This window comes from Periophthalmus magnuspinnatus, chromosome 4 (assembly GCF_009829125.3).
Source record: "Periophthalmus magnuspinnatus isolate fPerMag1 chromosome 4, fPerMag1.2.pri, whole genome shotgun sequence".
Taxonomy (NCBI): Eukaryota; Metazoa; Chordata; class Actinopteri; order Gobiiformes; family Gobiidae; genus Periophthalmus; species Periophthalmus magnuspinnatus.
The window spans coordinates 11,793,009-11,819,569 of NC_047129.1; the positions used below are offsets into that span (position 1 = coordinate 11,793,009).

The following is a 26,561-nucleotide window of genomic DNA, read 5'->3' on the forward strand; positions in this document are numbered from 1 at the left end:
TATGTGTTTTCAAATCGATAACAGTTTAAAAAACGAGGTTTTCTTTATTTTCAAAATGAACTCTTTCTAACTAAGTATCTTGACACAAATGCATACAAAGTATAAAATAAAGCCAAATCGTAGAACAAATAGAAACACAAGCACATAAAATACACTCACAGTTTCAATTTACTAATAAGAGTCTTAATGTTTGTGGAAAAAAAACATGGTACAAATATATCAACTGAAAACAAAGCTGTGTAACATGCTGTAGTCTGTATGACAAGAAAAGTTCCGTATGTGGACAATAAAGTCTCCAAACAAAATAAAAATAATCAAAATAATCGACAGTGGTTGAACGCATCTAAGCCCATCTTGGGTCATGAAGTTTCCAGTATGTCCTTAGAACCTTTAAATAATGACAAATATTTTACACACAATATAAATAATTACAATGTAATTGCATTGGTTTGTGTATTATAATATTTAATTTAAAAAGCAATGAACAAAGAAATAAAATAAAGAGCAATAATGTGACAATACAAAAGCAATCCAAAATTCTCCTTCCAAAACCTGCGCTCTGCTCCGTCTTTCTTTCTGACTAGGCCTACTCCTCAAAGGATATTTTGCATACACTCATTATAAGTGTTTATCTTGTTCACACACATACTGTGTGTATTCCACTCTTAGTAGGACCTGAATTGTAGACACCAGTTGTGCCATAGAGGTATTATATAATGCTCAACTCAAGAAGACATGCCTTCCTTTGACAGCAGGTAAGTCTCCTTCCAGCTTTTTAATACCATGTATTTTTCTATGGTAGGAAAAAGTTGATTCGCTGTGGTATAGATTTGCAACCTTGTGCTGAAAAAAGTCTCTCTTCCTTTGGTACATATAACATGGCTTTAGCAACTTCATCCAGTGTGTCTTCATCGGCTTCAAGGCCTCGAGCTGTAAAGGCGTCCCTTGCACAAAGCTTGACGTGGCGATACTCCAAAGGAAGGAATGGCACATAGAAGTCAATCAAATGTCCTGACATTAGCTCGCTTTGGGCAAAACCACCTAAAAGGAAGACAGTTAGTAATTAGCCATAAACAAAGAAGGTGTTATATGTAGTTTCCATGTATGTACCTTCAGACTCGATTGTTTCAGCTCGAAGCCGGTGCTCCAGGTCTTCCATCCCAATGTCTTCTCGATTTTGTCCAGAATGCCAAAAGTCCAGAGCAACATCATTTATTGCTGCACCACCAATATTACTGTGAAGACATCAATTTGTGATTTAAACAAGTGACTCTGACTTGTTTCGTGTCATGTTTTGACAAAAAAAACTAAAAAAGGCTGTGTGCAGATCATCCTTGTTGGACTGCCATCTTTGCCTGGAAAGTAATACTGAATGTATAGATGGTGAATAAATTATGGATATTATCCACAATCAATTTTTGAAAGAGTTATGCTGCAATTGGGCATTTCCAGTAAAATAAAATATAGGGAGTACTTTTAAAAGACAAACCAACCTGAGAAAGAGGAAGATAGCTCTGCGGTAGCTCACACCATCCACATTGTCATAATGATCCATAAACGGTTTAATAGCATCAATCAACCCAGGATGAAGTTTCTCTGCCTCATCAAAGATAAACAAAGTCTGAGGGCAGCGGAGCACCATGTCTCTTATCGCCTCTCGCAGTTGGCCCTAGAAAGAAAGTGGCAAGTTTATTCTATTGTATTGGCATTAATTTAATATTATAATATTATATTATTTAATATTAAATATTAATTTATTTTAAATTAATATTTGAAATGTGCCACTCTTAACACAGTAGCAAATTACAAATCGATGTGGATTTCATTTGATGCCAGCAGTCCATATCTTATCAGTTGGAGATTATGCCACAGTAGAACTTTTAAAGTCTAGTCTCATTTGTGTAATAAAATTGTCAATACTGTTGAAATCTAAACAATCATTGAAAAATTGCATTGCAACACCACTTTAACCTTTAACCTGAATTGCAATGGGGTAAAGTAGTTAAATAAGAACAAAGATATGGTTGGCAAGTCCAATAAACTAAATCCAAGCCAAATATCTGATGGCTGCAGTTCAGTAGCAGCGTGATACTGGCTCAGGCCAAGTCCTACCTTGTACGTGTCCACGAGTCTGGCATGGGGGAAGTGGAATGGGGCGATGAACAGTCGGACACACTCACTCTTCACCCCATCCCGATACAGGTTGTCTGCGATCATTCTAGCCACAAAGTTCTTGCCTGTACCAGACCAGCCATGGAATGAAAGAGTGAGTGGCTTGTTGGAGTCTGGATTGTTGATAAATCCTTGGATGGCTTTAAGAACCACTGACTGTGCCAGATGTTGTCCATGGAGTTTACTTTGAAGGTCCCTAGATAAACCTGTGTTAAGAAAGCCAGAAAAAGTAATTATGAAACATGTGATCAGAGAGGCGGTGTACTAATTTACTAATTTAAGTAACAGTAAGTAAAAGTACTTCTGAGTATTAGTCAAACATTTACTTGTGTAATACATTTTACAGTGTAACAGTAGTCTTGAGTAAAAGTTTTAGTAAGGCCACTCTTCCCACTGTTGTCCCACTGTAGTGTAGTTAAGTCTGACAACATAAAGCTTCTGTAACAGAAGCTTTATGTTACCCCTGCCAATATAAAATATGGACATTTGTGTCTGGCACCTTATCTTCAGATATAAGTTGTATATAGCCTAATCCTGTTATATTAATTGCAATTTATAAATCAGGTGTTTACAACCAGCCAGTATACTATTAGCCTATTGTTTAGTTGTTCTGTGGACTACTGCTTTGTTCTACTACTTGATTAACATTATTTTGAAACTAGTCAAACTGTTCTACTCCACCTCTGCATGTGGTGATCATTTTAAAAACGCCAGCGTGAGGCGTGCAGGTGTAATGTGAGGATCATACCGGTGACATTATTAGTTATCCTGCAGTCTCCAGATTCACAGCACTGCCCCAAGCTACAATACCACTGATGGAGCAGGTTGATGTAGTCCTGAGGGAAACTTGCCCACAGGTCCCTGGATGGCACTGCGAAAAAATGCAATAAAAATATGTAACCACTGTAGCGTTAGCCGTGTTGGTTACACTAATACTGGGGAAGCAAGCTTAAAGTGCGAGTGCGAGTTAGCCGTCTTACCTTGCTGTGTAGCATCATCTTGATTTGGCTGACACTCCCCCTCCCATATATTGCAATAAAAATAATTGAAATAATAAGTGGAAACATTAGAAATGCTATCAAAATTGAAGAAGTCGGCATTTGCAGTCCGAATACAGACCAAATGCAAGAAAAGTAGCAAAATCATGAGCGCAAATGGTCTGACACGGTCCCGATGCTACAAAACCGCGTCCGGTGTCTTCATTCATTCAGCCACACCAGCCTGCCCCGGCCATCGGACACCCACTTTCAAAACTTTTGAGGCGGAGAATGGATAATATTTTACATTAAATACACAAACCATTTTCGAATTTGAAGCCGTATTCATTTGTGTGCAGTTTCACCATCGTGCTACCAAAAGCGACCTTACGTCACTTCCGGCAACCTAGCGCTACAATAACTTTATTATAAAACATGAATATGCATTTTAATTCAAATCGCTCAACTAAATTTACTTTCATACAATGTACATTATTGCAACTTAATCTGGAGTTACTGTATTGAGGATTATAGCAGATAGAAGCAAAAATTTTAGTCTTACACAAAAGGGTGCATTTATTTAATTAAAAAAAAATAATTCAACAAACTAGTTAATGGAGCTTTGAATAAAACACATTGAAACAAGATGTCTTAACCACTTTATTGTTCATTTAAAAAAAAAACAAAAAACAAACACATGGTCCAATTTGACAAAGTCGTTTCTGGAAACGCATCCACCATCTAGGGAATAAAGAACACATTCAGGAGGATGGAACCACCTAAAACTGGCCCTTTGAACAGAGTACGACCTCAGACAAGTTGGAACGGTAAGATGCATAATCAAAGCAATTCATTTGGCAGAATCTTAGCATCACTGGTCAGAGATAGAATGGCCCTTCAAGACAGAATACATACCAGGATTAACCAGAGAGGCCAGCAACTCCTGCAAAAGGACAAAACTCATAAGTACAGAACATGCCATTTTCAAATAAGTTTCTATATTACTAATGGGTTGCTCAGTGAGTAAACATGTCCACAGTAGTTTTCAGGTCAGACATTTGTCATACATCACTGAACCCACAACTTGTACTTTATTTAGGTTTCACACACAGAAACTCACCTTAAAAAGGACCTTGGGAGCAGCACTGCAAAAGAAATATGAAATTAACACCAACAACAAACTGGCTTCATCACAGACCAACCACCAAGAGATCAGAAAATATAATTCTCATCAACCAGATCAGTGACCTGATTCACATTCATCATCTCTAATAAAAAGTAGGCTTACACTGTATAATGCTTACCAAAGTCAGGCTTATCAGTGGATATGCAAATGTGGCAGTGAAGGATGTGAAGTCCTGAAAAAATACAGTACTTAAGTTTTTTCAGGTAGAACTTTAGTCTTAAGCCTCAATTCATGACCAGGTCAGCTAGAGCTAATTAACGCTCCATAGTTGAGTCAGCCTTCACATTTTATCATCACAAGGTCATACAGGATCAACCATACCAGGACAAGTTTTGTACTCACCGGTACAAAGGTTACTCAAATTAAGCAGTCATTTAGCTTGAGACCAAACGGCTGGAAGCTGAGATAAAAAAAAATAAATTAGCACAATTCAGACAGCACACTGAAAGACAAATTATAGTTGATGCATCAGATAGGAGCGAAAGACATTGTTCTTCACAGAAAATCTGCTGAACTATGCAATCATCATTGCAGCAACTGAATTCAAGAGGGCAATGCAAATTAAACTTACATCAAGAACCAGTCAATCCCAGATCCAGGTTCTGGAAAGAACACAAATCAGCTCAACTCTTCCAAGATTTTAGTTAAAGTACGATTAAGGAGATGCATCAGATAGGAGCGAAAGACATTGTTCTTCACAGAAAATCTGCTGAACTATGCACTCATCACTGCATCAGGCCAAATACATGCCAATAAGGCAATAACTTTACCTTTGAGGCAGGTGGGATCTCAATCTGGACAGACTTTACATCTGAAATAAAGTAAACTTTAGAACATGTCTGAGGTTATGTGCTTTTGACAGGTTGTAACAGTCAAGTGCATAAACAAATAAATTAATCTGGTAGAGTGAGTTACTGGTCTAAAGCATAGAATGGCCTTTACAGCCAGCACTCACCAGAACCACTTCAACATCCATCAGATCCTATAGCAAAGAAAACCATCATTAATTGGCGAAACTCATGTAAAGAGCCCAGACAGGTTACCATCAAGTACATGCATCAGATAGGAGCGAAAGACATTGTTCTTCACAGAAAATCTGTTGAACTATGCAGTCATCACTGCATAAGGCTAAAAGGTGTCACAATATAACAATGACCTTACCTTTAGGGCAATCGTTGCATTTGGCCTGCAAGAGGAGGATAAATTAATACAAACCCAAAATTGATGATTTTAGTCTAGTGAAGCGTGATTGATCAGACATAAAAATCCTCACATATTTTCAGAGAGATTCCCATTAAACAATTCATCATATTCAGCATCATTAGGTCATGTCTGAAAACAGCCGGTTTCTTACTTTAGAGCGGTGCATCATAGGGCTTTGATTCAAAAGGCATTTCATCCGACCCCAGCAACCTGGAACAGCAACAGCCACCCATTAAATATGCACTGGAAAGATCAACTTAAAGTGAATAGGGCAGAAGCCTCAGATTTGACAATGGTGGTTGTCAGATTCGTCATCCATTGTGTCAAGAGTAGCAAATAGGGTCATCAGAGACAGGCAAAGAGGCAATGCTGCATTCAGTGTCAAAGGAAAACTTAGTCCAAGTCGACTATATAAACCTTGACACTTGCAGTCATGACAATTTGCCCACAATTTACCTGTGTAAAGTTCTGATCATCCATTTCAAACATCAGTGATTCATCAGTTGGCATCTGGAACCTAAAGACAATCATTAAATATAGCGCCAATAAAAGGAAAAAAATGTACAATTTACAGAGCAGTCTCAGTGGATAATGTTGTCAGAAAGCTCTTCTGTCCACTACTCTTAATGTTTAATCATTGACTGAAGAAAGAGAAGCAGTTGTAAAACAAACACACCAGTCGTTAGTCGTGGAGTATCCAGTGCCATCCACTGCAGCCTGGAAGCAAAAACATTTGTCAGTACAGTTTGCACAACATTTAAGTTCAAAATGACATGCACGTAAAGCCTCGTGTATCAGAGATGATCACATCACATTTATTCAGATGTCCCTATGAAATTTCATCATTACACGAGGTTAAGTTAGTGCCCACCAATTAAAAATATTCGAGAAAGATGACGGTACAATAAAGAAGCCTAGTTGACTTGGTGTGGCCAACTAGCAGCTAAAGCTAAAGCTAACAGGAGCAACACGTGGTGTGGGGCCTCTCTCAATAACAGCTGCATTAAAAAATAAAGGTTTAGGCCAACACAGCCGTATATAACACAAAACACGTTACGTTACTAACACGACAAAAGACAAACACACATTTAATACTTTACCCAAAAAGTCGTTTGCCTGTGGACTAACATGTCTCTGTGTAGTACAGGCGTGAGTGAGGCAGAACAGAGCGAGCTCAGCGTATTTATACTGTAATGGCGCATTGGCTTATGGGACATGCGGCACCAGCGCCCCTTATGCACAATCGAAGTAGTGCACATGTATATGCAAACAGCGAAGGTGCAAAATCAAAATTGATTTGACTCTTAGATGAAGATTTATTTAATACTTGAAACCAAAAATCTGATTCTTGTAAAAGCCATGGCTTAATTTAAAATAGAGCATAATCAACAACTAAAAACAATTGAAGGTTTAAAAAAGTGAGAACATAAATAAATGTTTCATCTCAACAAATCAGTGTGAACTAAAATATGAAAAAACACCATGAATATTTTTAAATAGTGACATTAAAAGCTGTCAAGTCAAGACAACATAATTAGAATTTTGTTGAAAATTATTTATTTTGTTTCTCATCCACATACAATTGCATTTGTATTGAAAGATGTCTATAAAAGAATGAATAATGGGTCAACTGAGGATAAAATATTGCAATATGTAAGCATGTATGCCAATGATAAAAACAAAAAGTCATTCAAATAATTGTAGAATGTGGTGAGTGGTCAAGCAGCACTTTTAAAACACCCCAATGCTTCAGAACATGTCAGCTTTCAAAACTGTCAGGGATTATACGGGATTCTACACTCAGATGCCCTGGGTCTGTCTGCCTCCAAATTACTGACAGAAAATGGGCTTCCTTTTTCAGTGTCTTTGGATTGGCCTTTATTTTTAAATTTTTGGCATAGTTGACACTACACTTTATTTGACACAATGTAAATAATAATTCTATTGCATCTACCCCTGGTCTCCATAACAGCATGCTCTAGATTTGGAATCAACACAAAGTTTTCAATATGTGGTAAAGGCAAAATGAATTGAAATGGAAACACAACATGAAAAACTGGAATGATTTATAAAGATGCAAAGCCACGTCGATGTCATTGTTTATGTTACACTACTGCCCAAAAAGCACTGAAAATAAAAATAATATAGATTTATATTATATATCCATCATTATTTATCTATATAACAGCTGTAACTGGTTGCAGGCAAGTAGAGACATTCTCCAGGCCCTTTAATCTTAATCAGTTCCAATGTTATAAGGCCATCAGACATTTTTGAGGGACCAGCAGCTTTCTTTCCAGTCACCAGATTCCCTGAGATGTAGATCACGGATTTATTTAAGGTTTATTTCATCTGAATATAACCAACCACACATCTCTGTCCTGCTTCTTATAAAGTGCAGGAAAACAGGAGCCGCAGGTTTGTCTCACAAAGCTGAGGGGGGCTGTGAAGTTGAAGAATGAGAGCTGTTTTCTTGTCCATCTCTGCTGCAGTCGTGATGTTGTCACGTGTCTCTGATGGTGGACTGAGATTGCCCAAAGAGGCTTATTACTAATATTATGGTTGCATCCATGTCATTCACCTCCATACGTTTTACAGTCAAATGGAAAACTGTATACATTTTATCGTCAGTTTTGTCCAAGGTTTAGAAAACTTTTTTTTTTGTCAGAGTTCTTATGAAGACTCTGCTCTATGTGCATCAATGTATGCATAAGTACAGGAGAGTCTTTAATGCCTCTGATCAGTTATTCTCTTGAGTAGAGGCTCGTCGTAGACCCAGCACTCCCCGTCTTCATGGAATAACTAAAGACAGACAATAATAAAAAGGTTAATAGGAAATAAACATTTAAAACAACCCGTAAAATTGTAAATACAGGCTTACTCTGGTCTCCCATTGCTGCTCATTTTCTTTTCGTTCTCGGGCTTCCGCTCTTTGTTTCTCCTCCAAACGATGTTTAGCTTCTGTCGCTGCGTCAATGTCTTTCAGCTTCAAGTTTTGAGTCACATCTTTCCACAGCCTGGCAAAGATAAGGATGTAAAATTAGTGTATTAAATAACTGAAAATATTACAATAAATGCTGTTTAATGACTCACTTTCTTGATTCATACTCTAACTGGTCTTCTAGCTTTCTGACTTTTTTCTTGATTATACCCATCTTCTTGGTATCGATAAAAACAGTGTTCTCCTTTAAAATAAAATTATGTGGTTAAACATAAATAGAACAAGAGTCACAATACAGGTTATTTGAATCTAACATATTAATCAACTACCACTGACACATATTTGACTTTTATTTCTTTTTTATTTTGAGAACACAAAATACATACTCCTGTTGCCCACTTGGCATACATGACTCCATTCCATTCCCCTTCAATGGAACAGAAAGACTTCTTATCATTTGGTGGACTGCAGACAGACACAGTGTCATAATGTAGTTATCTCATCTAGATATTTCTCTTTGATTGATGTTGCATTATCTTATCCCTTACAAGATCTCAGCAGTGATCCTGTGCTTTTTGCCTCCATAGAATGGTTTTGTGTGAAATACAATGTTGGCACTGTATCCCGACTTGGAGCAAGAGATGTTACATTCTCCACCCAGCTCCACCCAAGGCACAGTCAGGATTGATCTGGACACACATGTTATGTTAATCAAAGTGTTAACAACCTCAAGAAAAACAATGAATGCATGTTACACACCTGCCATAACCATTTGGAAAGGTAAGAATGTAGTGTTCATCATGCTCCAAACATGAAACACAACCTAGAACCACAATACAGATGGTAATTAGAAAATCATCTCCATAGAACTTAATATAATAAATGTTAATATAAAACATGTTAAACACCTTGACCAATATTGTGAACACCAATGGACATGCCAAGGAATTTAGATTTGGTCCAGATGTGAGCGTTGAACTGGATCTGCCTGTTTAAACACTCGGCATAAAAAGCAGAAACTGGAAGAAAGGAAAAACAAATTACTTTAACCCATCAACAGTGAAACAGCTCCAAAGATGGTCAAAAACAAAAAGAAGCACTAACTAGGAGGGTGGTGAGAGACCTGCTCCGCTACAAAACACACACTGTTAGAGGAAGCCCACGGGACAGGCCCATCTGAGACAGTCTCCTGCAATAGGAAAGAAGGGAAGGCATTTACCAGGAAATTAAAGAATTTAAACTGAAAACATCATTGCATTTTTTTTTTACCATTTGTGTGGAAATCTCTTCAGTTGTCTCATTTGGCAGATCCCAGTGACAATAGAAGACTTCTCCTAAAATTGGATTGTAAGGTTTTTTGGCCACTGAGCCTTTCCTTCCTGCATGGAATGCTGACAGATACCATTTTACAACTTGAACCATGCGTTCTCTGGGTTCTGACTGCTCAGCAATACTAAAACAAATACAAATATAATAAATACTGTTGTTTTTGAATGTATTGTATTGTATATATTTGATAAATGATTACAAACCTCATGACCTTACCTTACAAACAAGTCAGGATGTGCAAAAAAGTCTGCATACATTTCTAATAAAGATCTCCTTTCTAGAATAAAGGTCGGCAAAACTACCTATAAAATAAAACAACAGCAAATATGAATGTGCTGCAAAACGTTTCATTTACTTACATAGCTTCAGACCAGTTACCTTTGTGAGGTCCATGCCCAGTCGAACTTGAGAAAGCAAGTGCATAATGACACTCTTGTGCTCCTCCACTGACTCACCCTCACCATCATCATCTCGATCATCGTGGCTATCAAACTGATCTGAAGAAACAAAATAAACTAATTCAAAAGGCTATTAAAGTCAGGCAGTGGGTACAAGTACATGGCCATAAGCCAATCAGAAACAAAGAATCAAATAAACCAAAAATTAGGTCTGTTGTTTGGTGTGTGTGTTTACATGCACAAAATAAAACTGGTGACATACACTGCCTGGCCAAAAAAAAGTCCACATTGTTTTGAGAAGCTTCTGCAATGTCACAAAATGTATTTCCATCGAGTGCTGCATTAATTTTTCACCAAGATCTTGCACTGATGATGGTAGCGTCTGCTGCACAAAGCCTTCTCCAGCACATCCCAAAGATTCTCAATGGGGTTAAGGTCTGGACTCTGTGGGGCCAATCCATGTGTGAAAATAATGTCTCATGCTCCTGAACCACTTCACAATTTGAGCCTGATGAATCCTGGCATTGTCATCTTGGAATATGCCCGTGCCATCAGGGAAGAAAAAATCCATTGATGGAATAACCTGGTCATTCAGTATATTCAGGTGTCAGCTGAACTCATTCTTTGAGCACAGACTGTTGCTGAACCTAGACCTGACCAACTGCAGGAGGCTCGTACCTATTTGTTTAGTTAAATCCAGGTGGCGACTTTTTTTTGGTCAAGCAGTGTATGTCCAATAAGTAGTGCATTTTTAGAGTTATATTTGGAAGACAAAACACAATTTTAAAATAACAATCTTTAACATACTCTAATTTTTTGTCTTTTTTTCCACATTCCCCCTGCCAACACCCGTGTAAACAATCACATCAGATGTAACTGGCTGTTATCTGGAGTTATGTCATGTAAACAGATTTTTGGTGTGCATGTAAACATAGACAGTGTTGAAGGCCAGGCCATTAGGAGCCTCACTTTATGTTAAGTGCTCATTAACCTGCATCTGTGGTGCCATTGGACATTGACGAGTTGAGGGACTCTGTAGTGTTGGGTCGCTTTAATGCTGTGTCTTCATTGGTATTAGGAGAAGCAGCTTGAGGCCCTGAGGGACTGAGGACAAACCAAATAAAAGGCACAAGTCATGGATCATCTTTGCATGTTTTATGAGAAAAGATAAGGGTTTTGGGCCAAGGTAATCACTGATTCTGCAGTATGTTTTTCAAACTTTGACTTACTCTATGCAGTGTTTCGGCGAGGTGCTGCTCTGATAAAACTCATCAGCATCATAAAACTCATCTTCACTGGAGGAATAGGAGAAGTCTGGCACTGAATGTGAGGGTAAAGGGATGTGAGCTGGGGAGGTAACGCCGCTGCTGGGGACTGAGGGGCCACTCCCTAAACAAACACATACATATTGTTTTGATATAGTTATAGGAAAAATACATTAACTCAGATTATATACCTTTAGGGGACGCACAGAAATACTATGGGGTTTAAGTGCATGTTTTAGTGTGACTGCACACAGAAGCATTAAGCTGTCACAGTGATGGCCTATTCTGCAGAACATATTGACTATATACTTGAGTGTGCTGCAGGCCTCTATGTGCAAAGAGCAGCATTTTAATCCTGCTGAATCAGCATTGACAGAACAGGCAGGGCCTTTAGTCGCTCAGCTTTCACTTGCTTTTAAACTGAGCCATGTAATTCATTTTGTGTTAATAAATAAGAATAAATATTGCCGTCTTGACTGTAAAAGATGTATTACTTTACAAGCTGGATTTTATAGCTCACTGCCAAAGCTAATATAATAAAGCTCTTTTGGAAAGCTAAAAAAACAAGAACAGTTTAACTTTGCTGTTTATTTTAGGTTTTAGATGTACTTAACAATGTTAACAAAAAAAATATATCAATAAATTATTTCAGATGTGGTATAAATATAAGGAGCTTTAACCTGTGCTGTTAGGGGTAGGCGTCTGCAAACTGCCCATCACTGTAACGGGTCCAACAGGTAACGTTGAGGGTCGTTGGTCTGATTTACACACCTGAGCATCTTAAGCATAAAGGAAAAGTGTATGAGTAAGCACTGAAGCTGCAAAACAGGTCAGCACCATTAAAAGCACAGCGCGATGAAACGCTGAGTCAGAGTGAACTGTTTTTTGACACAGACAGCAGACCCTTAATGCGTAATCTTCGCCACGGCTCATATATTATTAGCCTATGGTGAAGTTTCACATATGCGCAGGTGAGACTGTAAAGCAGAGTCATCTACTTTCCTTGTAGTCACAGTTTACTTTTTAACAGGGACAGACAAAAACTACTCATTTGCTATATACTGTATTACATAAATGTGCATTACAAAGATTAAACACTAGGGGGAGCAACTGTAGGCTTTCAAGCTACATTATAAACAGTGGCCTATCCATAGGTTTCAGAATGAAGAAACATTAGGACCTTTACCATAGCAACTGACAATTTAAACAAAATATTATATTTTTTGAATATTAAAAAGCCCTCAAAATAGCACCTAAAGCAGAAAGCTGAAACCCATGAATAAGCATAACTGCACTATCATTGTGTTTTTTAAGTGAGCAGAGGAGAGTACCAGAGGGAAGTGTTGCCTGTGTTGGCATCGTGGTGTTGACTACAGGGGCGTCCAGAGGAGGCTGGTAGATCCCATCCACAGGGTTTATAGTGCTCTAAAAAGACAACAGAAAAAACAGTGCTAAGTGAAATGACAAAGCACAACACACACATTAACTGCCTCTAAACTCAAACTGACCTACACTAATAATACCGCGCTGCTTCGATTGTAGATCAGCTTACAACAAGGACACTGTAAGAGGATACATGCACCACACATATGGCAGACCAATTTTTACTCTAGTATTATCTGATATTATTAGGTTAATTAATATGACACAAATTACATGGCCTGAACCGCATCAAGTACTGAAGCTTTACACAATAACTCACAGTAACTCAAACTCCCCACAATCTATGGCAAACTTTATTAACGGCAGTGGGCGGCAGGCTAAATTGGAAAAGCACTGATATTGTTCAACCCTTGATTTCCCTGCAGACAACACCTGCAGGAACTCAGCCATTGTCAGCGCTACCCAGCATCTATAGCATTTTGAGCCAATGTACATTTGTATTCAGAGACCAACACAGGGCGGCCTTTAGGCACAGTGTAATGAGGTTAGTGGCACCAATGACCCAGTGAAAGGGAAAGCAGCCAACAATACAGACAGAAAGGAAAATCCATCGACCTCTTAGTCTAATTTCAGATAGAACTAAAACCTCGGGGCATGTTGTCGACTGTGTCGATATGATGCAGTCTCACTTTGAACACTTTGTAATGTGTGTGCTGAGGGTCCATTTAAATTTTTGTTTTCAATCTGCAGAAGCTTACCTTTGTTTATGCTAAGATAAAGAGATTAGTCAAATTGTAAACTGAAATTTGAAGAGTGAATATATTTCCACTTCAAGCAACTAATCTTTTTTTTTTTCTTTGCCATGGACTCCACCTGAAGGACTGAGGCTCAACACAGATTTTGGTGAACTACTATCTGGAACGTAGAGAGAATTTGGGCCATCCATATCACTGGGCTTCCACTGTCCCATAGCAGCATCCTGTAACAGCATTCTGTGTTTACATTAAACCCTGTGTGTGTCATAAATTCAGCCTTATCCGAAATTCATTCTGTAACCGAATACAATTCAATTTCAAAGCATCCTCACTGGCTCAGTTTATGTCAGTATTGATCCTGCTTCTCACTTTCAGACCTCATATTTCTTTCCAATACCACATTGAACAGAGCCTCCTCAATAAGACCTGATAATGTATGTATTTACTTGTATGCTTTGGCTCTGCCACAAGAGGATATTTATATAAACCAACAGATTATAACTGATAATGTTCCCACAATACATGCATATTCTATCTCATATCTTTCCCTTTCAAACAGATGCCAGTTTTATCTACATATAACATAAGCCTCTAAATATAGCCTATTGCAGAAAATATGGTAAGAATAGGTCATACAGTGGAAATAGCAGAAGGAAAAAAATGAATTACTTTACCAATAAACATACAAACTTTTTACATGCAGCAGGTATAACAAAGGAGCAAACCAATCATGGCACAAGATTTTTCAGGAGAGACTATACAGATTCGTAGTGTACATGATTGTTGTATAGAAAATACAGGAATCAAAGGGTTTGACAGATTCAATCAAACACACTGCTAGACTTTCAAAAAGCAGGGAGCTGCACTTACACTGTATTCGCAGAGGCTACGGCATTAGGGCACTTCTAAGCTGGGAGGCCATTATAAGCAACATAAAGCTGATAAAAGCATGCACCGTTAAATATACATACAGAGGCTGTAGAATAAACAGAACACTGTAGGTAATGACGATGAGATTAAGTCACAACCACTTCAGATCCATAACCTGTTAAAGAGTGTCTGTCTGGTCAATGGTGTGCTCTGGTATCACATTTTATAGGCCACATGCCACACATGTGACAACGACTGTTGGGCTGGTACTGATCCAAACATTATGTTTCAGCGGTGGAGTGACACACGTGCTGGATTTAATGGTGTCGACCGAGTACCATGCCAGTAACTAACCTAGTATGAGGGACTCAATGGCCCCTTTTCCATTATTGCTCTGGCTTTGTGGGAGGCTTTGTGTGTACATAAAATATTACATTCTAATTAATGAATAAAAGACAATGCATTGTTAATTTTAGCATGCAAGCAACACAGAATAAATAGTTAGTAAAGTGTACAAAAGAGTCTGACAAAGGAGAAGATAGTTCTCGACCAATACCAGTAAGAAAAGGATGTTCATAAACAGTGCAAACCCTGAATAAAGCCTGATTGTATGTTGTAGCATGCACTAAAGATCTGATTTAAGATTCCCTACAGTAAGGAGTAAATTAAGCAGGAAAAGAAAGTTAGCAGTTTGTTTGATTACATTTTTGTGATGGACAGAGGTTGTCAAACTTACTATAAGTCCGTTTGCGTGTTGTTGTTCGTTACTTTGGTCCTTAAAATTTTAAGAAGACAATGTTAGACTGCCGGTGTAGTATTTGTGCTCAAGATAAAAAGATCAAAGCCACTGGTGTAGACTGAATATTTAGAAATGTTACTGTAATTGTCACCCATCAAACTGAGCTGAAAGTCACCAGTTCTTCAGCATGCACTTGTCCTGTCATCACATCACAGTGCAACATTTATCACACTTTAGGTGACACTAAGGTTTCAGTTTGGATCATTAAAATATAAACATCATAGGTGTTTAACCAATGCATGCATTTTCAAACTCAAATGTACTGAAAGTTACACCTTAGCGACCACAGGAAGGACAAGTGATTGCTACACTTATTTTCAGAGGCAAATTGGATCATGTGATGAAATGAGACCAGGACTACACCCTTATCAACCACCAACCCTGCCAGCAGTTGTGAGCCATACCATCCAGGAACACACAGTGCTCTGGTCCCCAAGAACAAGAGCAATGGTGAAATGGAAGACAGACAGAAACAAAAAATACTATACTACATGACTTTACCTTGGCAATTTGCAGCAATACGATACAGTGTTTGATGGATTCTACCATACTCTGAAAGAGAAAGACAGTTCAGACATACAAAACACTTTCTACATAATAGAATAGAGTACTACCAAGATTTTACTTACACATGTAGTTTCCTTTAAATTTTCTATTTTCTAGAAAAAAGTAAAAAGCACAATGTAAAATGAATTGTTTTAATTTAAATTATAATACCAAGATACAAACTTTATGTAGAATTGTGTCACATTTAGTGACATTTGTGAAGAAGGCAAATTGCAAAAATCTAAATTGTGTTCTGACCAATTAGGGCTGTGCAATTAAATACAATTTTATTTGATCACGATGCTATCATAATAATTTCATATTATCAATGACATACTTTTTAATCAACAGGTCCACAGCCCATCCTCTGTCAGTAAAGGCATCTGGTTTAGAGGTAGAATTTAACAGAGGAATAAATCTGTTTTTTGGGTTAAAGTTAAAAAGCATGCATTTTTCTTATAAGTAAAAGTTAAATTGAATCAAAAATCGTGATTGCTCATAATGAGAAGAAAAATGTGATTACATATTTTATGTCATATCATCCCTATGACTAATGTAACTTTATCACAGCTATTGTCAAGGCTCTGTATTTAGCTCAAATGATGATAAACAAAGTGGACAGAGAGCAGAGACACAAGAACAGGACCGTGCTAAAGCTACTCACTCTGCGTGATTCATCCTCTTTGCAGTCCTTGATCTTCTCATCAAACAGCTGTGTGGACACGAGAGAACAGGACATACAATGAAATGGACCACGGTGTATTCACTCAGCATTACATCAGAACAGGGATGACAACATGGGTGGATAAATAGCAACACTAAAATAAAACCTTTTGAATCTCATGAACCTATTTAAATTTAGCAGATGAAACGGTAACACAACACAAGTGGCGTCAGTACCTTTAACTGGTCAATCAAAATTTGGAGATAGGCATCAGCTTCAGCTAACTTCTTGTCAAAGTCCTGGACACTGGGAACAAATCCTGTCTCTGCCTCCTGTGGGTGACAAAATACAAAATGCAGGTCAATAGAGCAATGCTTATCACATGATGACAAAGTAGATTATACAGGGTTCAACAAACTAAATAAGCAACAGTAACTATTTTGAAACTATTTTAAAGTTTCAGTCAACTCTCTATTAGGCATGGGACGATACTGAAATTTGGTGTCACGATTATCCTGGCTAAAATAACTGATTAACGATTATATCATCATAATTTTTAAAGCTGCTGACAGTTTAAAATGTTATGGATATGAATAATTATAATTTTAATATTATGAATAGATTCCATATTTAAACAACTGTGAAAGTGAAGAGATCATCATGATGAAGTAGCTTTTTTCTGCATATTCGGGTGATATAATGACGATTATCTTTGTTGGCGAACATGATTAAATCAAATGTACCACTCTTTTTTCATGATAAACAATATTATTGTTGTGTCCCATCCCTACACTCTATTAACTGGCCATTTTACTTGACACAACAAAGCAGGAACAGTCTGTAACAATGTTTTCATTGCATAATATCTATTAAAAGGTGCCGCTTTCATCTCAGCTGTGTGTGTTCAACCAAATTGTCAGAACAAACCACTCTGGCTGTGAAATAAATCAGAAAGAGGAACAGGCATCGTTTCCGTAGCAAGACTTCCCTTAACATACAACAATAACCTTGAATGCATGCTAAAGACATGTTGTATTTGAATCTTCAAGCTTAACAGTTACCCCTCAATAAAGCAAAAGTGAAAACACAATTATTAAATGACAAAGAAATTCAGCATAAACCAAACCGTATTGAGCGTTTTTGTTTTGCCGCCCTGGGTCCCAATTTGACGCCTCGAGGTTTTAGGCTGTTTTGTTCTGGCAACAGACATTCTCAGAGGAACGTGCAGGAAAGCCATTAACATTCACACACTATCTGCCTGCCCTGTTTTTGCTCTATAAACCTGCTAACTTTACAGAGAACAAAGTCTGTGTAAACGCAGCAAGTATTTAGTTACAGTTGTAAGCAAGCTTCCTCAAAGGACCAAAGGTGGTTTCTCATTTAGCAAGGCAACAATCTATAGGTGACCAGATAACAGCCTGTTAAAAAAAACAACTTCTATGATAGGTTCCAACATGTATGGAAAAAAACATGAAAGATCACCATGGAAACCTGAAACCAAAGTGTGACAAGAGGCTGTTTTATTTCCAACTCATGTTATGGTAACACATTATGAGAGAGGAGAGCAGACATGTAAAAGGTCAGTTTAATCTGGTTAATCTATAGCCAGCACAGTTACCATAAATCTTATTGTCTTATTGTTACATAGTAAGAATATTTCAGATCAGCTTGTAAATTCTCACATATGGACAACCACAAAGCACCCCCACCCTGTTTGCCTTTCCTCATTGTGTGACCCAGTTTTAAAATGCTGTGGCCCTGACAACAAATGGCAGCCCTTTTTGTGTTCCTATGGTGCAGTCAGAGGGATTTGTTTAGAGATGTACTCACTGCTCGCACGGCTCCAATGTACATGCTGTGTTAAAGTCCGCACATGTCCCCAATCAGGCCACGGAGCCCTGCTCTCTCTCTTCTGTCAAAATCTACCTCCTCCAGTTAAGTCAGCATTTTCTCCTCTATAAAAACTACTTATTTAGCTTTCTACAGCTGATAAACTGTTTTAAATTTTCATCTACGAAATGTGGAAAGCCTTTAGCAGCAGTTATCAGCTGAGCATTTGGTTGGAGGCAGACAGAGCTAAGAGTTAATCCAGGACCCTCCCCTGATAGAAAAAAACACACTTCCTCTCATGCAGGCACAGTGCAAAAACACAAAGCAGGAGGAGGAGGAGGCAATAACGGCTTTAGTGACTGGCTGCAGTGGCACAAGCAGATGTTTGGTTGTCCCAGCAAGATGTTTTTCCATTGGCTGGTGCCAGATCACATGACATAATGACCAGAGACTGCTACACTGTGATTATGAGGGAACAGAGTATAACGGGAAGATTTGCTAGCAACGTGCAGAGGGCTAAGAGGAAAAAGGGAGGGGTGGGGGGAGTCAAGGCTGCTGTTGGTGATGAGACGTGTGAGTGGTGAGAGGGCGGGAGTCACAGGCTTTTAACACAGGAGGGAGGGGTGCAGAAGAGTGGTCCAAGAAAATACTAGAGGCAGAAGGCTGGAAAGAGGTACTCAGACTGTGCAGTATTACCAAGAGCAAAAACTGCACTCTACCTCACTTCACGTTAGCCTAGTTTTGCAGATTCATCACTCCAAAGTAAAGGTAGTCATGTAGTGGGGTGAAAATGCTCATAGGTTTTACAATACAGTGTTATTGATACTATCAAGTCATATGACATTTAAATGTGTACTATATAACTTTTCTTGTAAAGGTTTCACCACCTGTTTGTCTCCATACAAACATTATTGCTTTGTCCGGAATGTTCCACAGTATGGAATTAAGCATATCCATCTCCAAGTAGACAAGCAGGAAAAGTTATAAAGAATGCATGTTTTTCCAAGGTAGTTTTGAGCAACACAAACACCCATAATTAAAACATTTAAGATAGACAGAAGTTTAATATCATACTGTGGAACATTATAAGCAACGCAAGAACATCTCTATGGAGAAAGGTTACATAGTGCACTTTTAAATAACAGCCATAGAAACAATTAAACACATCCTATCCACGTGCAACACCTGGTAAACTGCTCATAAACATCAAAATCTAACAATAAGTGAAGGCAAACTAGGATTAACCAAACCAAGCCTGTCAACAGAGATTTGGTGGCCCAGGGCAGAAAAGTTCACATGGGGACTCTCTAATATAAATTAATAGACAGACGTTCTGATTTTGGGCCTCCAAGACCCTGAGGCTCGGGACAACAGACCAGTTGTCCAAACTGAAAGAGGCGTGCGTGTGGTGACCTACCCGGAGCTGGAGGGTGTGACGGAGGATCGTTCCCTCTAAGGCGTGGATCCACTTCTCCCGCTCATCTGCATCTCGGGCTGAGGACACAGGCACACAACCACACCTGTGAGACAAGCTTTCCATGCAAACACCATCTGCTTATGTAAAATGACAAGAAACTGGCATGGCACAATGGAAACTGTATATCAAAGACAACTGGATCACGTTAAAGGAAAATTACAACAATAACAAAAACTGTTCAAGAATACTAGCTAGCAAACCACAGAAGCGATCCTTGTTCTCTTTCAAAAAAGCCAGTAATGTACCGTATATACTCTGCTAAGAATATCATTTGTGTTATGTCAGACTCAAGTGTAGACCATTTACATCGACTATTAGCTTATCAGGTGTAGACCATTTACATCTACCATTTGCTTAGCAGTTCAGAGGAATGGTGACACTAACGCAAATGTCAAGAAGAACTGGTGACTTTGTTTTGTCACTCGGTTTAAAAGGAGTTTTAGTTGAGTTCAGGCTTGTCAATAAACGAAATTTAAAACACTTTTGGGGGTTAATATTTATTGTGTGTAATTTCTTAGCAAAAACACAAACCTTTTTTTCTTAACTTTTTGTAGTTTTACAGTAGATTTACAGTTTGACAGTTCTGAGATGTGATGACACACAGCTCAGTTAGCCTCATGGAGACTTTAAGATGATTTAAGATAAACATAGCACTCAAGCATTCAGAAGAAATTGTTTGATAAATGTATTCATCAGTAGTAGTGACCCAGCAGCTCATTGGGTTGTTCCACTGCCGTTTGTTCATGTTTTTATAATATTTTGCTAATGTACCTCTAAGGGCATTTTGAATATCTGATCAGTAATTAAGTTGTTTTGGTTTTTTTATTCAGAACTCTGAACATCTACAACTCATTAACGACAGCAACGACTTGGGTGTTTTATTCGGCTATTTTCTTTATCATGATATTTTCTGTAACATTATATCCCACGTTATCATTACAGGTCTAGTGAAGTTTAATGTTTTTATTGGGTTCATCTTTAGCGGTAGATGAAAACCAGAGCTACTGTACAAACCCTTTTAAAAGAGCCAGAGCAAAGGCCATACCACTCAGACCCTGGTCTCTCTCACTTCTCTCTGGGGACAACAGACAGTACAGAACCAGATTACTGCAGCTAATGCTGTTTGTCTCCATTCATCACAACAGAAGCTGAGCCAGAGCTACTTAACTTAACAGGTACAGGTGAAATTATCTTAAAATGTTTTTCCAACTGACAGAAGGGAGACTAGGGATGGGCGACATTGACAAAAATGTATATCTTAGGTTGTTTTTTTTTTTGTATTATCTCAATAAAAGATGATATTTTAACAACGAGCCAGGAAAATTCTAAAATGTGTGTAAATGTGTTAAGGTTTAAGTCTGGTACAAAATCTGAATGGACCACAAAATCAATAAAAATTCATTTTATAGCCATGTTTGGGAGATTATACTTTCTGTCTCTTACCTACGCCTGTCACCATAAATACTGTATCAACTAATCGTTCTGGAGCAATATATTTTGAGGGCTCAATATTTTGTGTGTGTACATTTCCTTAGTAAAAGCAGGAAAACTTGTGACTTATTCAACCTTTACAGCTCAAATTTTAAGAAAAATACACAAAAAATATACTTCTCCAGCTCATGCCTTTTAATCATACTGTCTATTTAAAAAAATATTTATTAATATAGGATTATCTGGCATTATTGTATCAGTGCCATAAAGCAGTTTCAATATTGTTTCTCACAGTATATCTCTGTAGCAATGTATCATCCTTCAAAATCTGTCATCATGACAGGCCTACCCTTGAATTGATATCCTAATTTTGCATATCTCTAAACATGATCAGTTAGGTTAATGTTGTAGCTTAACAGATATAATAGATATTACTGAAAGGTATCGCCCATTGAAAAAAAAACAACAACACATTTATATACTGGTGAAATAAACACTAAACGAGAGAGAAGGCATTTGATATCTTCTGTATCTGAGGTAGAAACTTAGTTGTCAACTCAGTCAACAGTTGTGGTGAACTTTGCAGTAACCCAATTAGAGACATGTGGAGCTGTAACTGTCCCTCATGACTTTCTAGTTGGTTGGGATTTTGTTTTATCAGAAGTGTCACAAGTCAGTCTGATCCAAGGACTGTTTTGTTAGTTACTTCAGATCTGTGATAGATTGTTTTTTCTTCTACACATGTCATATCTTGTGTGTACCCCAATGTGCTTTAAAGGTAAATAAAAATTGAAAAACTCAGTCAGTATACAAACAATTATCATCAAGTCACATGAGATATTTCAAAAATGCACAAATATGAGCACGGTAGGAGCATGAACCTGTCTTATGCTGCTGACCAACAGACAGGGCAGGAGTCAAAACACTGATGGAGAGAGCAGAGAATGAACGAGCAAAAGGGGGAAGCTAAAGGGCTATCAGGCTTCTCTGATGCCCCGCCGGGGGAGAGGCAATGATGAATAATGGATGCTTCTCTAAATAGAAAAGAAAGTACAGATATGCACTAGACACACGGAACTGTTAGCTTAAAAGTACAGTTCAAAATACAGTCAAACCATCCACCAACTGATCTTGAACGTAAAAAAAACAACAACTATGGCTGTCGAATCAGTTTTTAATTTGTTCGCCTAAAATCCAAGCAACAAGGAGTAAAGGTCAGAGCTGTTAAACAATACTATGAAATATTTTTATCTAAACTTTACTACTTTTACTCCACTACCAAGTGACTCCAAAATCATGATATTTGCCAGTGACTAGCTACGTAACCCACTCAAAGAGGGATCATTTTACTGTAATGTGTCTCAACATCCCGTGCATCATCTGAAATCCAAGCTAGCAGCTGCAGTAGTTCAAATCTCTTGTTCAGCATAAATTAGTGCTAATATGCCGCAGCTGAAAATGCAAGTCACTCAAAAAATATGAAAAAAATGAGGAGGATGAACACATTATTGCTGTATATGGTTTCAAACGACAATCAAAAGTCACAGAATACATTAAATATTAGCACATGGGTCTGACTACACATTGTGAGAAAGGAATTAAGCCCAAGATCTACACATCCTATTTACAGTTGTGAACTGTCTGTAACCCTCAACAAACCACTATATCTGGAGATCTGCACGCTGCATCCAGCTCCACCCAAAACGCACATCCCAGAAGACAAACACTGCCACACTCACAGTAGCCCAGTCCGGAGCAGGCACACATGCGGACTGCACGACATGCGCTTTCTCCTTACCCTTGCGTTTGTAGAACCACAGCATACAGCTTCGGAACACAGACATGGGACAGGGCATGGAAGAGGTGAGAGGAGCCAGGGGCCCATGGACTGTGGTTGGTGACCACCCCAAAAATGGGGTAAAGCTCGATGGTGTTAAGGGGAAATGGACACAAACGCAAGGACAGACATAGAGTAAAGACAAACAGATGCTTGGTAAAGAGTCAAGACCTGATGTAGCAATAGAATAAAAAAGGATGTCAGCGGAGTGGACTGAGCAGATCCTTGTCAGCGAGGAAGAAGGGATGGCAGGGCAGGAGGGGGGTGAAGCTGGAGGTAGAAGCCATGGAACAACCAGTCCCCATAGAGTGAGTGGTTGTGCAAGCGGCGGTGAGTAGCGAAAGACGAATGGCAGAAGAGACCTGAGCTCAGCCTCCGGCTCAGCACTATTTCTTTATTATTCCCAGAGGCTCAAGTGCAGACTCACGCAAACAGCAGCTATCTTCCTGCTTAGCCACAGTCAAGGGAAAATCTTACATGGTCCTTTTAAAAACTGCCATTGTAGTTAATCTACAAAAATATCTCCCGGTCCAACTTCATGGAGCTTGGAAAAGGTCCAGAAGAACGCAGAAAACACTCTAAGGCAAAACAGCATGCTACGGCATTGTATTAATGTTCATGTGCTTCCTGGCATTGGAGCAGACCAATCCAGGATTTAAAAGGCGGGAGGAAGAGTCAGCGAGGGAGGGAGGAATGGATGAAGAGAGAGGGAGGGAGGGAGGGAGAGAGAGAGAGAGAAAGAGATGGATGGCAGAAAGAAAGCCTGCAGCAAAAGGCCAACCAGGAAAAATAAAACAAGTTGTGAATTTTACCTTGAAAATGGAAGGTCTTTTGGTCCACAGTGATAGTGAATGTGCTGTCGTCCTCGTCATCAATGCCAATGACAGCACCCTGGGGAAAAGAAGAGAGGACAAGGTGGTGAGACGCGTCATTCTACACTGCCCCTGCCCAACAACGACTGACTGTACGCCATCACAGATACCAGTGCTGAAGCTTATCTCAGCCTTACACTCCCTCTCTCAAAAGAATCTCCAGTGAAGATATCCAGGTGGCCTCTCACATGTGCAGTATATGTGCAGGCTTTTGGAGCACAGGGCAGACAGAGGCAGGGCCATGGGTGGGGTTTGGGGAAAACGAGGAAAAAACCAGGATGGGTGGAGATGTGCACTTGAGAAACTAGCAGCTACCAGAAAGTGCCAATATTACTTCTTGTGGTACTGCATACATTTAAAAGCTTTATTACATGATTTTTAGTTATTAGTCCATAAAAGGCATTCCCTTTGTCTCCTGTTGTGTCTGGCACCAACTTGCTATATAAGAATGTACGTATTTTTTGAAACACTTTGTGAAAATGTTTTGGTTGTCAAACTACTGATCCAAGGCTGACTGAGCTGAAGATGCAGATGGGCCTGTATACCTCTCAAGGCACCAACCGACCACAGTGGTGCATGTATGATACACCACAGTTTGAGAAACACATATTTAATAGGCAGCACTGGTCACTATAACATATAAGAAAAATATACAGTATGAAAGTGGTTCTCTATGGATGTTCAGCTTGACTTGGATTTTGAAGAAAACTGGTTAGAATGCTGCCATCTAGTGATAATTACAGCACACTGGAAGCACAGAGTACTGAGGTTCTGTGTAATGCCTTCCACGGTATATTAAAGGACTCATAATTAATTCAGTAAGTTTTACTAATTCACAAAAAAATCTTACCCGGAGTCTTACACAGCCTCTTCTGGATCCTCGCATCATCTTATCTTTGGACTAAAAAACAAAAACAGCTATGGTCAGTGATTTGTTTATTTACACCCAAGTAATCTTAAATCTGGACATTTAGTCCTGTGTAGCCTGTGTGACCACACAACACACCATCAGTGAATGATAAAGGATGATCTTCATAAAATTGCAAAACTGAATTGGTGTATTTTTTTGTGTTCTCATTTCAGAAAATGTTTTACTTACTTATCAATTAATTATTTATCTAAATGGAGCAAATAAGACAATTGAAATCATTTGATAATTACCTAACTGCAATTTTTGACAAGTGTTATTGCAATTTGATTACAAAGATTAGTGCTTTATGCATGTTTCAGAGAGAACAGACTGAAATTTGAACTGCCAGACCACTAAACCAATGTATTTTCTAACATGCTGGTTACATAATAAGAGCGACATTTATTGAAGACATTATGTTACTTAAGTACTTGCATCCTTTGCATTTTGACAATACAACTGTTAAGTGACTTTGGACTTTGTCTACTTCCGGTTCCAATGGAATTTCAGCCTCACTGACAATGCAATTGTATTTTATCTCATTTTAACCCGCGCTACGACTTTGTACAATGCTACTTCATCTATCTCCACAGCAAAGAGACAAGCAGATGACACCACTAAGCCAAAATCCAGGGTCAGATCTGTGGAGAGATGACCCCAGGTCAAAGTAAGAACTGAGATATTTTCAGATTTTTTTTTTTTTTTTGCATTAAAACACCTGTAATTAGATAAGTGCAAGCTAGAAAAGTTTAATGCCATACTGAAGAACATTTCAGCTAAAAACATTTCCATGGAGATGACCACCCCCTTACAAATATCATGACGACACTAGGGATTGTTTGTTACACGTCCGTATAACGTATTTATTACACTTTTTGTATGATTTCTAAGAAAAACACAGATCGTCACACAGCACCGGGTATTAGTTTGTGTCCTAATTTTTCATTTAGTTAACAAGTGATCCTAACGAGAGTTGTGCAGTCAATGGTTTTATATTACTCTGGCACTGTCTATGGAAAAATACTAACATTAATTTCTCATTTTCATTAAGTCGCCACTATATCATCTGTATTGACTGTTTTTATAGCTAACAAGCTAACATAGCGGAAGTATACCTAATTAGATACATCTGATTGGCTTAACTGTCTCTAAGGGCTGCCGTTATTGGTGGAGCTGTAAAACGTTTGCTCAAAGACACGCCCTTGTGTTCCAGCTGAGACTCCCAACTCCTGACAAATACAAGGCCGATCCTCTAAGCGCCGGACAAGTACATCTCACTTCTAGCTCTACATTTTATTATTAACAAAACAAAGGGAAACATACCGTATAGTATGACAGTAGTCCAGCATTGTAGTCTAAAACAAACCAACGATACTGCCAGCCTTTCATAACGTTGGTCCACTTGCTAAGCGGCCCCTCCATGATAGACGCCATCTTTACCACAGACACGAGTGGGAGGAGTCGGATATGGTTTGGTCTGACGTCACACACATAATACAATCAATACATTGTCATTTTAGACACACATTCGCATGGTGAACGCAAATACATTTATGAAACTAAATATGTCAAAGTTTATGACTATTTACAACGAATTTATATAGTTATCCTCCTGCAATTATTCTTTTATTGATTTGTTAAATCTTACTGTGTGTACTATGTCCAGTACCATTTGATTCTAGGATTTATTTTTAAAAATGATAATAGCAAAATGAC

The 26,561-nt window shown here is 38.4% G+C and overlaps 2 protein-coding genes, 1 long non-coding RNA gene and 6 other non-coding genes across 13 annotated transcripts; all 9 read right to left on the reverse strand.

The window, feature by feature from the left end:
* Positions 1-203: 203 nt before the first annotated feature.
* Positions 204-3,521, reverse strand: tor3a (torsin family 3, member A). The gene is made up of 6 exons (XM_033992053.2): positions 3,153-3,521; positions 2,921-3,043; positions 2,113-2,378; positions 1,494-1,669; positions 1,111-1,235; positions 204-1,041 (listed from the first exon to the last, which is right to left on the reverse strand). Exons 1-6 carry the CDS (start codon positions 3,316-3,318, stop codon positions 794-796), a joined length of 1,104 nt encoding a protein of 367 aa, XP_033847944.1. The 5' UTR covers positions 3,319-3,521; the 3' UTR covers positions 204-793.
* A 434-nt stretch (positions 3,522-3,955) lies between these two features.
* LOC117370441 (small nucleolar RNA SNORD47) lies at positions 3,956-4,029 on the reverse strand. The gene has a single exon (XR_004541389.1). It is a non-coding gene; the product is annotated as a small nucleolar RNA SNORD47 (small nucleolar RNA).
* A 132-nt stretch (positions 4,030-4,161) lies between these two features.
* LOC117370446 (small nucleolar RNA SNORD78) lies at positions 4,162-4,226 on the reverse strand. Its single transcript, XR_004541394.1, has one exon. It is a non-coding gene; the product is annotated as a small nucleolar RNA SNORD78 (small nucleolar RNA).
* A 42-nt stretch (positions 4,227-4,268) lies between these two features.
* Positions 4,269-6,688, reverse strand: LOC117394036 (uncharacterized). The gene is made up of 11 exons (XR_004543338.2): positions 6,639-6,688; positions 6,215-6,255; positions 5,995-6,055; positions 5,690-5,748; positions 5,497-5,521; positions 5,291-5,317; positions 5,106-5,146; positions 4,907-4,937; positions 4,678-4,735; positions 4,454-4,507; positions 4,269-4,294 (listed from the first exon to the last, which is right to left on the reverse strand). It is a non-coding gene; the product is annotated as an uncharacterized LOC117394036 (long non-coding RNA).
* On the reverse strand, positions 4,796-4,872 carry LOC117370444 (small nucleolar RNA snR60/Z15/Z230/Z193/J17). Its single transcript, XR_004541392.1, has one exon. It is a non-coding gene; the product is annotated as a small nucleolar RNA snR60/Z15/Z230/Z193/J17 (small nucleolar RNA).
* Positions 4,996-5,072, reverse strand: LOC117370442 (small nucleolar RNA snR60/Z15/Z230/Z193/J17). Its single transcript, XR_004541390.1, has one exon. It is a non-coding gene; the product is annotated as a small nucleolar RNA snR60/Z15/Z230/Z193/J17 (small nucleolar RNA).
* On the reverse strand, positions 5,386-5,462 carry LOC117370443 (small nucleolar RNA snR60/Z15/Z230/Z193/J17). The gene has a single exon (XR_004541391.1). It is a non-coding gene; the product is annotated as a small nucleolar RNA snR60/Z15/Z230/Z193/J17 (small nucleolar RNA).
* On the reverse strand, positions 6,116-6,181 carry LOC117370447 (small nucleolar RNA SNORD75). Its single transcript, XR_004541395.1, has one exon. It is a non-coding gene; the product is annotated as a small nucleolar RNA SNORD75 (small nucleolar RNA).
* Positions 6,689-7,587: 899 nt separating the features above from the next.
* On the reverse strand, positions 7,588-26,318 carry osbpl9 (oxysterol binding protein-like 9). Of its 5 annotated transcripts, XM_033992045.2 has the most exons (24): positions 26,169-26,318; positions 24,786-24,836; positions 23,876-23,954; positions 19,736-19,812; positions 16,725-16,820; positions 16,489-16,536; positions 15,908-15,937; positions 15,780-15,830; positions 15,216-15,254; positions 12,803-12,896; positions 12,152-12,250; positions 11,436-11,595; positions 11,198-11,310; positions 10,187-10,305; positions 10,025-10,110; positions 9,749-9,932; positions 9,584-9,668; positions 9,388-9,498; positions 9,239-9,302; positions 9,028-9,168; positions 8,866-8,944; positions 8,632-8,723; positions 8,420-8,555; positions 7,588-8,340 (listed from the first exon to the last, which is right to left on the reverse strand). In XM_033992045.2, exons 1-24 carry the CDS (start codon positions 26,277-26,279, stop codon positions 8,266-8,268), a joined length of 2,220 nt encoding a protein of 739 aa, XP_033847936.1. In that variant the 5' UTR covers positions 26,280-26,318; the 3' UTR covers positions 7,588-8,265. The 5 variants fall into 5 exon arrangements, with proteins under 5 accessions (XP_033847936.1, XP_033847937.1, XP_033847940.1 ...); XM_033992046.2 differs by lacking the exon at positions 15,216-15,254 and having other exon boundaries at positions 26,169-26,294; XM_033992049.2 differs by lacking the exons at positions 19,736-19,812; positions 23,876-23,954; positions 24,786-24,836; positions 26,169-26,318 and adding an exon at positions 18,319-18,585.
* Between the last annotated feature and the right edge of the window lie 243 nt (positions 26,319-26,561).

Excerpts from the sequence above, each read along its gene's own strand:
- tor3a (XM_033992053.2), bottom strand. The coding sequence starts at position 3,318 with ATGATTTTGCTACTTTTCTTGCATTTGGTCTGTATTCGGACTGCAAAT. Across the intron at positions 3,044-3,152 it reads AGATGATGCTACACAGCAAG|TGCCATCCAGGGACCTGTGG; the intron begins GTAAGACGGCTA and ends ATTTTTTCGCAG. Across the intron at positions 1,042-1,110 it reads TGAAACAATCGAGTCTGAAG|GTGGTTTTGCCCAAAGCGAG; the intron begins GTACATACATGG and ends TCTTCCTTTTAG.
- osbpl9 (XM_033992045.2), bottom strand. The coding sequence starts at position 26,279 with ATGGCGTCTATCATGGAGGGGCCGCTTAGCAAGTGGACCAACGTTATG. Across the intron at positions 15,831-15,907 it reads ATTTAAAGGAAACTACATGT|AGTATGGTAGAATCCATCAA; the intron begins GTAAGTAAAATC and ends TTTCTCTTTCAG. Across the intron at positions 9,669-9,748 it reads AAGAGATTTCCACACAAATG|GAGACTGTCTCAGATGGGCC; the intron begins GTAAAAAAAAAA and ends TTCCTATTGCAG.